General features: G+C 37.9%; 1 protein-coding gene across 6 annotated transcripts in view; it reads right to left on the bottom strand.

Annotated features, from left to right (window-relative positions):
- The window catches only part of VPS13B (vacuolar protein sorting 13 homolog B), a 604,787-nt gene that overhangs the window by 127,790 nt on the left and 464,340 nt on the right, over positions 1–12,657 (bottom strand). For all 6 annotated transcript variants that reach the window (XM_079796380.1, XM_079796377.1, XM_079796379.1 and 3 more), the window contains 3 exons: positions 12,413–12,615; positions 6,784–6,985; positions 6,262–6,446 (listed from right to left, as the gene is read on the bottom strand). In XM_079796380.1, coding sequence (XP_079652506.1) covers positions 6,262–6,446; positions 6,784–6,985; positions 12,413–12,615 — 590 coding nt within the window. The remainder of the gene's footprint in view (positions 1–6,261; positions 6,447–6,783; positions 6,986–12,412; positions 12,616–12,657) is intronic.

Genomic DNA, 12,657 nt, shown 5'->3' with positions numbered 1-12,657 from the left:
CTTAAGAATGCGTTTATTTTGTTTGTTAATCTCATCTGAGGATATTTTTCCCATTGATTTTTAGACAGCGTGGAAGGGAGGGAGAAAGAGTATGCCTCCCACACATGCCCTGACCAGGGCCAGGGACTGAACCCTTAACCCAGGTATGGGCCCTGGACCGGGAATCAAACCCAAGACCCTTCTGAGCACAGGCCAAAACTCTAACCACTGAACATACCAGCCAGGGCAAGAATGCCTTTATAACTGAGAAAGTCCTATGAAATCATATAGCTCTAGTAACAAATTTATTCTCTCCCGCCAATTAATTCCATGTACTCTTCAGATGTCAGAATTACACGATTCTTCCTATATAAATGTACTGGTCTATGCTAATAAATATTCAGCTATTCTAACTTATGGGCTTGCAGATGCAATTATGCCCTCTTTTCAATTATATTATAAACCTTATAAGAGTAGGGGTAGATTTTCTATCTCTTTATGTCCTCATTTGTACACACATTGTTCCTATATTGATATTGAGGAGATATTCAATAGTTACTTGTTAAGGAGAAATGCTGGGAAGTAGAAATAAAAAGAACAGATAGCTGTTTGTCTCATTTATTAATTTATAGTTACATTTTCTGAAAGTATGGATCTGAATCTAAGTGTCTATTTATTTTTGTTTTGTGAACCTATGTTAATTTTCCCCTAAATTCCCTAAATGTATTCTTTCTTTTTTTCTCTTTTAACACCTGCAATCTTATGTACATCCTAGAGAGTTCTTGCACTAGAGAAATTCCTGACATTAGCTCTTATATCTTTCTTTTTAACCCATAAAGTATATTATCAGTGCCAAACTCATCCTCCGTTTTCCTTCTTTAATTTTGTCCCCCGTCTGTTTAAATTGCTTTAGCGACCTCCCATCCACTTAATGTTTGTCTTGAATTGTAATGCTGCAGCTTCATACTCCTACGGTCCTTAGGGGAAAGATGGTATTTAGTTTGGCCTATTGTCACATAACAAATGAAGACATCTAAAAATTTAGTGCAGCACACAAATGCAAATAAATACAAAAACAAGAATAATACAGTATTCAGAGAAGAAGAACAAACACCATGAGTGATCTGGGTGAGAAGGAAATATCCGTTACCAAGTCTACTACAGAGGATGGATGAAATTGGACAATCTGGGAACCAGGGTGCTTCCCGAACGGAATCCTTAGAAGGCAGAGTACACAACAGGATGAGAAGAGAGCAAAACTTAGTACCCACTAGATACGGTGCCGGACATTCCTTATTCTTAAGCTCATCTAAACCACAGAACATTCGGCATAAGCCTACCTTGCAGATCCTAAATATACTACCAACACTTAAAGTTTAACATGACAAAATTACAAACTGATCACAAAACAAGCTCCTGTTGTTTTCTGTGAACTTTAATAATTTCAGGGTCTCTCGTCAGAACCTGTGATTAGTTTGATTTAACATTATAGACATGTTTTCCATATTCTTCACTACAATTGCAAAATAATTTCCATAAAGTCATATGGGAGCCTATCTACACATCCCGTTATCAATCACAAAAAGATGTGTAAACAGGCAAATAGGAGGGTTCTGTAAAAGTGAACTCTATAAGGTTAGTTTTCCATGAACTAAATGGTCCTGCAGGAAAAAGTTACCCAAACTCAATTGTTTTTAGGACTAAAAGACAAGGAGATGAACTTATCTTTGAATTGAAGAACTAGCGTCTGTCTAGGGGGCAGTGGGCTTGGCAGAACATTCAATGATCTCACCAAGAGCCTGTGTAATGTAATAACACGAGACTGTGTTTATGGTAGATAATACCACTGAAGCATGATACGATGCATCCTGACATAATTCCGTTTGTAAAACCAGAACTCACTCAATATCCCCTATAAGACAATGACAAACAATGTAATACTTTTGAATAATATAAAACAGGAACACGACATTCATCCATTCAATGTATTTACTGAGCATCTCCATAGCAGTGGGTACTATAAAGGACACAATGACAAATTAGATGTGATCATTTCCTGTGGAAACCTACAGTCTAGGAGGGAGACATGATAAGGACACGCAGTTAAAATGTGAGGAATCGGGTGAGCAACAGCGTAACAGGTGCCATGAAAGGTTTTGGACTTTAGAGGAAGGGGGTACAATGTTTGGAGATGGTGCCCAGGAAAGGCTTCAGGAAACAGATGGCACGTGGGCTGTTTGGAAGTGGGGCTAGGATTTCAGCAGAAAAGGGGAGATTCGAATGAAGAGAGGGAAGTGGAGTATCACAGGCTGGTTTAGGGCTGCTGACAGGCCAGCTGGACTACAACACAGATTGTGTATAAGGTAATGAAAGGCATGCTGGATGAGGGGGCGGGGGGACAACTGTAGACGGTTATCAAGGTCAGTCTCTTAGGGTGAAAGAATGCCTGAAGGCTATTCTCAGGGAAAGGATGTGATCCCCTGCACTCTGAGAACTTCTAGGACCGTCTGAAGGGAAAGAGATGGAAGGCTGGAATTCCAGTACAGGGCTCTTTTAGTGCTCCAGGCATTCGCCTGTGAAGGGGGAGTCTAGGGAACTCACTATGAGTAACGCATGCGTGTGTTTTAACTATAATATTTCACTTAATTCTCATGACAACTCTGAAAAATAAATAACATTAACTCTGGGGGTTCAGTTGAGGAAATTAAGGCTCCAAGAGATTACTACGGTCACTGAGTTAATGAAATAAAAAGGGGAGGGGAGCAGGACTCAGCGGTTGGCACTTTAATGTCCCATCATCTGCACGATGCCACTATGACAAAGGCCTTTTTATAAGCTCCCTCAGTGCAGGCTCGCAGCTCAGTGTTGCAGGTGTGCCTCTGGTACAGACCTAGAGAGACTCACATGTCGCAGGAGAATGACTCTGATGAGAGTTTCTCCTTGGAAGCTGAAATCAGGGAGATCCCTCTACCCCAAGTGACCAGAGAAACTTCCCTGCTACACTGAGAGCTTCTTATGAGTGGATGCCGCTTTACCTGCCTCTGAGTCCCCAGGAGCAAGTCCAGGGAAGTACTCAAGGCAAAACTGTCATCAAGAATCAAACTTGTGATTCATGCAATATATTTTCTATTCTGAACAGACCTTCCAAGGACACGAAGTAGTTTGTATGGTTCTAAGATTGCAACCCTGAGAGTTATTTCCACATATTCTGCTCCAGGTCTGGGATATATAGTAAGTTCTCACTTAACATCATTGGTGGGTTCTTAGAGCTGCACCAAAACAATGTATCAAGAAACCAATTTTTCCCACAGGCTAGTTGACATGAACAAGAGTTGAGGTCCCACAGCATCACATCAATGTTATAACGAAACAAGGTTATTCGAGGACCTGCTATTCAAGGGTTGGACCAGGACTTCAGCATGGCAACTGCTGCCTGACCTGCACTGCTCAGCCAGAGCAGCTGTCAATTCCAGGTGCTCCTTCCCACCACTGGATCAAGCTCTCCCTTTCTATTTACAGTGGGTACAACCGTGTCTTGTTCTTAGGCTAGCATCCCTGTCTTCGAACGCTGCTCACATCTCAGTTTCTGTCTCCCTAACAAGATATGGAATGTGGCAGGACCTCTCTAATACCAACTCTTTGCTTGTGGAAACCGGCCAGGTCCACTGTCTAGGCTTCTGGAACTGTCCCAATCTCCAGAGGGCCTGCAGAGTCATCAGCCCCCCGCTCTTTCGGGTCTAGCCGGTGCTTCTGCTTCATGAGAAGAGTTCTGATAACAGTCATCGCAGCAGTGCAGATAGTCTTTATACTTACACAGCACTTGCTCCGTGCCAGGCATTATTCCAGGTATTTTACAACATTAATGCCTATAATCATCACAGTATTAACAGCCTCATTTTATTGGTAAAAAAAAAGGCAAAACAAAGAACCTGAGAGATTAAGTTACCTGTATAAGGTGACATGGTTTGCTAATGGCAGAGTCAGAATTTGAACCCGGCATTCTGGCTATAGTTCATTCTCTTAACCCCTATGTGCTCCTCTCTCTCCAACGACAGTGAGAGGGTGAAGTACATATCATTAGTGAATGTACTTACTATCTTAGATGCCCTATTTTCTACACCTGGAATAATACTATCACTAATAGTTATCAGATTTATGTTCATAAATATATTAACATTTAGCTATAAATCTGATCCCTAAAATCAGTTAGAAAGACCTTACATGATGCTGAAACTTTGATACATGAGTATTTTCATTTTGATTGACAATACCACAGATGTTCTGCATTTAGGGAAGTCTAATAAGACAGTAGCGTTCAAAGATATTGCTATTTTAAAAGCAAAAATTATCCAAGAATACTGGTAGAGAAGACAATCATGAATATAACATTGATGACAGGAAAAACAAATATGGAGATTTAAAAATCAAAGGAGAATTACTTAAAAGGATTCATCATAATAAAAAATAGAATCAAAGTACAGACTGTCGACATCTGGGCAAGCTGGATAGTTCTGTACTCTCAGCTCACTTGACAGAATGATAATACATCATGGTTATCAATTCAGAAGGTGAACATCTGACCACATCCTATATAATAAAAGGCTAATATGCAAATTGACCAAATTGTGGAATGACCCGACCCATTGCCATGATGTGTACTGACCAACAGAGGACAGACGCTCAAAGCAGGAGCTGCCCCCTGGTGGTCAGTGCGCTCCCTCAAGGGGTTCCAGACTGGAAAGGGTGCAGGCTAGGCTGAGGGACATACATCTCGCACCCCGCGCCCCCCACCCCCTGAACACGAATTCGTGCACCGGGCCTCTAGTATAATAATACCTACGCTAATATGAATTTTGAACTGCTCTGATTTATATTATTATTCTGATTTATTAAATATAGAGCAATCATTATAAAACTGGTGAATATCTCTATGTGCCAGAGGCTGGAGATAAGAGATCAAGGCATAAAAGAAGCTCATTTTCTAACAGTAGAGATGGAAAGACCATAAGCAAGTCGATAAGTAAATGCACAGGATCATTTTGCATAGCAAAAAGAGCTATGTATGAAGCAAGTAAAATAAGGTAATATAATCCAGAATAAAGTCAACTAGTCAGGATATGACCTTTGAGCTGATACCTGAGTGACAAAGAAGGGAGCAGAACAAGAGAAAAGGACTCTGTGTTGGCATGCTCCCTGCTCCAGGAGCAAAAGGGGCCGTGTGGCTGGAGCACAGGAGCAATGGGAGACTGGCAGGCCTGCAGTCAGAGAGGTGGGAAGGGCACAGATCATCGGTCCTTGTAGCCATGGCAAGAGGGGAATTTTATTCTAAGTGTCAGAGGAAGTCAGCATAATGCTGCAAGTTAGGGAAGTGGTGTGACCCGATGTACGTTTTGAAAGATCATGTGAGCTGCCATTTGGAAAATGCATTCTAGGAAGTCAAGCATGGAATCAGAGAGACCTACAGGAAGCCCCTGCAGCAGGGAAAGCTGCTATAGTAGGGAACAGAAGCTGGTCGCTTGGACGTAAGGTGTTTCGTCAGAGAAATAGATGGAACAGAGACGTATTTTGGAGGTAGAAGTAATAAGACTTATTGATGAATTAGAGGCAGGGGGTTAGGGAGGGCAATCGGGATTGATTCCTGGGCTTTGAGTGGATGGTGTGTGATCTAGTAATAGGTAGAAGACTAAGAGAAAAAAAAATTTAGGAGAAATTCAGATTCATAGGATATTAGTAAGCAGAATGATAATAGAGTGATATCCACAATGACATTTACATTAAGCTCAGGGAAGTGGTAAGTAACAAACTCTCACAAAAATCATATGGCATATTATCACTGGTTAGATAGTTTTTCTGTTAGCATTCAAGCCCCAAGACCATTTTCAGTTCTGGAAATGAAATGAAAACTTAGTCATCCATTCTGGCTTTAAGTGGACATACTTCATTTCAGAGAGCAGTTCTAAAAATGTTGAGGAGTTGTGAGCACATGATACATACTCAAACAAAAACATGTGGTAAACTGAATGACACCTATTTGTCTTAGAGACTATGTATTCTACCTACGATAGGAATAAGAGTAGAATTGAGAACTCTCAAAATTGCTATGTACTATGAATCTGAATTACATTAGTCCCCTCTTTTAAAATACTCTTTGTGGATACATATGTGTGCATTTCTCTCAGATACTATTGTTAGAAAAAATAGGTATGCTCCAAACATTTGTCCTACTATCTAATCAGCACTTTCCCACATAGTTTTATTTTAAAATGGGTAGTCATTACTTACCTGCAGCATATCACCAAGGTCTGCTGTGCTAATATCCGGATCCTCTGTGGTGTTGAAGGGCACAGGCGTTATCCGCACGAGGGTGAGTACCCTGGGTTCTGGATATCTCCATAGCATCATGCCCGGGCTATCTTCGGTTTCGTTGTAAAACAAGACTTCGTAGACACCAGGCATTTTCAAAGGTTCTGTTAAATGGAAGTATAATTAACTGTATATTTTTGAAGGAAAGCATTTTGGTGTATGACAGCAAGAAAAAATTATGAGGATAAAAGTAAAATTATGAAGACGCTGGGTGGTCAATTTTATAGGGTTTGAGATGGGAACAAATCAAGAATTTTCCCTTAAGATATATCAAATGGTAATTTACTATTTTTTGTACTGCAGGTATTAATGTACTTTTTCAAGTGATTTTATTCTATTACCACTTAGGAAATGTGCAGCTAAAACACGCACACACACGCGCGTACACACACACACACACACACACACACACACACACACCCGGAAGCTGTCACTACTTACCAGCATCTCTTACATACTGAAAAAGACCCGTCCGCAGGTCATCGGAACTTTGTTCACTTTTAAATGTCTGGTTCTTTTCCACAGGAGGTGGCGCATGTGGCACCGCTTCAGAAACTTCAGCATTTCTCTCCTCATTAAGGTATCCAGTGAGTAACTCATGTAGAAGAACTAAACAATTCAAATGTTCTTGACCCCAGAAAACCTTTAAAACCAGATGAAAAATTTTAGTGGCTTTAAAATATAAACACTTCATGAAAATAATTAGGTACAATCATATTTGAATTAATGCAAGACTGCAATTACGTTTAATTTAATTACTGACAATAAGTAAACTATAATTTCTAAGTAATTGGACCTATAGGATGTAATTCTATTGCTTGAGTAAATATATAAAAACAACAAAATCAATTACATCATATATTATGTGAATAACAATCAATTTTAAATGCTAAATTAATGATGAAATTATGTTAATGTGAGGTAATGTTTATTAACTTAGCTAAGAGGGAAGAGAACACCTATTATAGTCTAAGAAAAGGCAGTGAAGATCTTCTAAGCCAAAATGTTAATAAAATAAAAATAATAAGCTTGTAGAATAGCTTCCTACATTTTGTCATGAAATTAAAAAACATATTGATTATAGGGTTTTTTTCCTTGCATTTTTATTTTTAAGAGAGAGGTGGAAGATGCTAAATGAACCTGAACTACTCAAAAGCCTCCCAACTTCTGTGTTTAGTGAGAATGTGCCCATACACAGTATTCCAAAGCCCGGAATCAACTGGGCAGGAGCTATAGCAGAGTTTCAGAACAAACGTCTTAGTGTTTCTTATGAGAGGGGATCAAGGTCCCTTTTTATACATGTGAAAAATATTAGTCTATAACAGAAGTCTGACCAGTGGGTAATAATAATTGTGGATTCAAAATGTCAATAATGTTAAATGTCTATGAATATATTGGATAAAGGAAGCACAATCATTAATTCTAAAACCATAAAATGCGCGCGCGCACACACACACACACACACACACACACACACAAATATATAGAGAGGTAGAAAAAATGAACCCTATACCTTGTAGCTAAGTTTAAATCCTGGGTTTGGGTCCTGCTTTCTGGAATTAAGGTATCTCAGAAATGAAGGTAAGAGATATGATACTAAGTCTATCTAGGTTCTCATCAATATTATTTTTGGATCTGAAAAGATAGAGATAAGTGAAAAGTCAAATAGAACACTGCTCCAGCCTTTAAATTGTGAAGAGACAGTCATCTTTATAATATAGAGCTGATCTACCTTGGTTTTGCTCATTGTTTTTTTAATTAAAATTATTGGGGTGACATGGTTAATAAGATCATCTATGTTTAAAGTGTACATTTCTATGAGACATGATCTGTATATTGCATTGTGTGCCCATCACACAAAGTCAAATCATCTTCCATCACCATAAATTTGGCCCCTGTTCTTTTTGTTTTTAATGTGGAGTTACTTTGCTGCCTTGAAAAAATGGTAATACAATTAATGTTCTCGATAACACAACACAATACCACATGTTTATTGTTACATATGTGAACATTTCTAATAGATGTGGAAAATCTCCAAAGCTCTACAAAGCAATAGGTTATTAGGATCCCTCCATATCTAGATCTGTGTCAGTAAGAACTCTGATGAAAAAGTTGGGGCAACACAATTTTAAGATGACAATAAGTAATTAATATATAATGTGCCTCCATTATTCACAAATTATTCATTTCCATTTTCTATAATTGTGCATTTTTTCAATTTTTGAATTTATATCAAATTTGGGAGATATCAACTCATATAAAGAATACATTAACAGGAAAAATAAGAAAACCAGAATAGGTTAATAACAACTGATGAAATTGAAGCAGTAATGAAAGAACTTCCAGCAAACAAAAGCCCTAGTCCGGGGAGCTTCACAGGGGAGTTTTACCAAACATTCAAAGAAGAACTAACATTTGTCCTCCTCAAATTATTCCAAAAAATCCAAGAGGAAGGACCCTTCCAAGCTCTTTTTTATGAGGCCAGCATTATCCTAATTCCAAAACCAGATAGAGACACTACAAAGAAAGAGAATTACAGGCCAATATCCCTGATGAACATAGATGCTAAAATCCTCAACCAAACAGCAAACTGGATCCAGCAATATATTAAAAAGATCGTATACTATGACCAAGTGGGACTTATTCCAGAGATGCAAGGCTGGTACAATACTCATAAATCAATAAATGTGATTCTTCACATAAACAAATTAAAAGATAAAAAATAACTTGATCATATTGATAGCCACGGAAAAAGCATTAAACAAAATCCAACACCAGCTTTTGATAAAAACTCTGAGCTAAGTGGGAATAGAGGGACCATACTTCAACACAATAAAGGCCATGACAAACCTACAGCCAACATTATACTGGATGGGCAAAAATGAAAACCATTTCCCCTAAGAACAGGAACAAGTCAGGGATGTCTGCTTTCATCACTGTTATTCAACATAGTACTGGAAGTACTAGCCATAGCAATCAGACAAGAAGAAAAAATAAAAGACATCCAAATTGGAAAGGAGGAAGCAAAACTGTCATTATCCACAGATGACAGGACAGTGTACATAGAAAACACTAAAGACCACCATAAAACTACTAGACTTAATAAATAAATTCAGCAATGTAGCAGGATACAAAAGAAACACCCAGAAATTGATGGCATTTTTATGTAATGAACTCTCAGAAAGAGAAACAAAAAAAAACAACAACAACAATCCCATTTACCATTAACAAATGGGATTACCCTTTGTTAATGGGATTACCATTAACAAAAAAATCAAGATACTTAGGAATAAACTTAACCAAGGTGGTAAAAGATCTGTACTCAGAAAACTACAGAAAATTGAAAGAGACAGAAGAAGATATAAACAAGTGGAAGAATATACTGTGTTCATGGATTTGTAGAATTAACATCATTAAAATGTCCATACTACCCAAAGCAATCTACAATTCAATGCAATCCCTATTAAAATACCAATGGCATATTTCACAGATCTAGAACAAACACTCCAAAAATTTATATGGAACCCAAAGAGACCCTAAATAGCTACAGCAATCTTGAGAAAGAAGGACAAAGTTGGAAGGATCACAATACCAGATACCAAGCTATACTACAAAGCCACTGCAATCAAAACAGCCTGGTTCTGGCATAAGAACCGGCATATAGATCAGTGGAACAGAACAGAGACTCCAGAAATTGATCCAAGCCATTATGCTCAATCAATATTTGACAAAGGAGGCAAGAACATACAATGAAGTAAAGACAGTCTCTTCAATAATGGTGTTGGAAAAAATTGGACAGGTACATGCAAAAAAGCGAAACTAGACCACAACTTACACCATACTAAAAAATAAACGCAAAATAGATAAAATATCAGACATTTCACATAACATAATTTTCACAGATATGTCATCTAGGGCAAGAGAAACAAAGGAAAAAAATAAACAAATGGAACTACATCAAAATAAAAAACTTCTGCACAGCAAAAGAAACCAGGATCAAAATGAGAAGCGAACCCACTGTATGGGAGGAACATGTTTGCCAATGATACATCTGATAAGGGGGTTAATATAAAAAATATATACAGCTCAATAAAAGGAAGACAAACAATCCAATTAAAAAATGGGCCAATGACCTAAATAAACACTTCTCCAAAGAGGACATACAAATGGCCAAGAGACATATGAAAAAATGCTCAAAGTCACTAATCATCAGAAAGATGCAAGTTAAAATGACAATGAGGTAGGTACAACTCACACCTGCCAGAATGGATACCATCAACAAATCAACAAACAACAAGTGTTGCTGAGGATGTGCAGAAAAAGGAACCCTAGCATACTGCTGATGAGAAGCAAACTGGTTCAACCACTATAAAAAACAGTGTGAAGTTCCCTCAAAAAATTAAATATGGAACTGCCATTTGACCCAGTGATCCTAAAAAGTCTGAAACATCAATCAGAAAGAACATATGTACCCCTATGCTCATAGCAGCATTATTTACAATAGCTAAGATCTCGAAACATCCCAAGTGCCCATCAGCAGATGAGTGGATAAAAAAGCTGTGATTATATTTATACAATGGAATATTATGGAGCTATAAAAAAGAAGGATCTCTTACCCTTTGAGAAAGCATGGAGGGACCTGGAGGTTATTATGCTAAGTGAAATAAGCCAATTAGAGAAAGACAAATACCACATGATCTCACTTATATATGGAATCTAATGAACAAAATAAATTGACAAACAAAATAAATTTAGAGACATGGAAGCATGGTACAGACTGATGAATCTCAGAGGGAAGGGGGTGGTGCAGGAAACGATTAATCAAAGAACTTATATACATAAATGCATAACCCATGGACACAGACAACAGTGCAGTGAAGGCCTAGGAAGGGGGTGGGAGCGGGGATGAGAGGGTTAATGGGGGTTGAGGGGAAGGGGACATCTGTAATACTTTCAACAATAAAGATAAATTTTTTTAAAATCTTAAAAAAAGAATATACTAAAATCTATCCAAATAGAAAATTTTCAAGAAATAAGTTGGAAACCCTCATACATTCTATACTTGGCTCTAAACAAAGAATTAAAGGTTGCAATGTGACTTATATGTCATTAGTCATCATAATTTAGTCTAAGGAATCTGCTATTAGAAAATGGTTCTCATATATTGCTGATGAAACTGTGCTTGAGATATGTGGACTACTTTGTAATTAGAAAAGTGTACACATTAGGAAAAAGTTATTCATGACCTAGCAATTCTGCTCCTAGTCATGTATCCAAGAGAAATGAAAACATGTCCACATAAAAACTTGTAGACAAATGTCCATAAGTTGATAAATGAATAAATAAAATATGACACATACACACAGTGGACTAATTTGGCCATAAAAAAAGAATGAAATACTGGCACCTACTAAAAAATGGATGAACCTTGAAAACACTAAATGAAAGAAAACGCTAAGTGAAAGAAGCCACTCACAAAGTACCATATATTTACATGAAATGTCCAGAAGAGTCAAATCAAACAGAAAAAAAAAAATTGATTGGTAGTTGTGTAAACCTAGAGAGGGGATTAAAGAATAATGGGGAGCAAATGCTAATGAGCACAGGGTGTTGGAGTGTGTGTATGAAAATGTTCTAAAATGGACTGAAGTGATGATCACAAAACTTTGTGAATATACTAAAAAATCAGTGAATTATGCACTTTAATTAGGTTAATTGTATGGTATATGAATTGATAATTCCTTTCTCACCACATCAAGATTTAAAATTTAAATTTTTTTTTTTATTGATTTGAGGAAAGGAGAGGGAGAGAGAGAGAGAGAGAGACGCATCAATGATGAGAGAGAATCATTGATAGGCTGTCTCCTGCATGCCCCCACTGGGGATTGAACCCGCAACCCAGGCATGTGCCCAGCCTGGGAATCTAAACGTGACTTTCTGGTTTATAGGTTGACGCTCAACCAATGAGCCACACCGGCTGTGCCAAGATTTAAAATGTAGTGAAAGAGTTCAAAAATGAATAAAGGCTAGCTAAAAACTTATGGGGAAAATAGAGAAAATGCCCACATACCTGTAGCAGACCCCCACTCAAATCTATGGATATTTTGGGTGTGGACTGTTCTGGGCCTGGGTTGCCACTGTGTTTACACCACCTAGCTTCCACATCGGCAGCCGCACAACATGGTCCTATCAGAATCCGGCTTCTTTCTCTAAGACTTGTTTTAAGGAGAAAATCATTTACGCTGAGTAGAAATGATGACCCAAGAATTACACCTAAAAAATAAAAAGAAATGGAGAGGGATATAAGTAATAATT

The sequence above is a fragment of the Cnephaeus nilssonii genome (genome assembly GCF_951640355.1).
Source record: "Cnephaeus nilssonii genome assembly, chromosome: 18".
In the NCBI taxonomy this organism is placed as follows: Eukaryota; Metazoa; Chordata; class Mammalia; order Chiroptera; family Vespertilionidae; genus Cnephaeus; species Cnephaeus nilssonii.
Note: the sequence above shows the minus strand (reverse complement) of the source record. Positions and strands in the feature narration are given on the sequence as shown.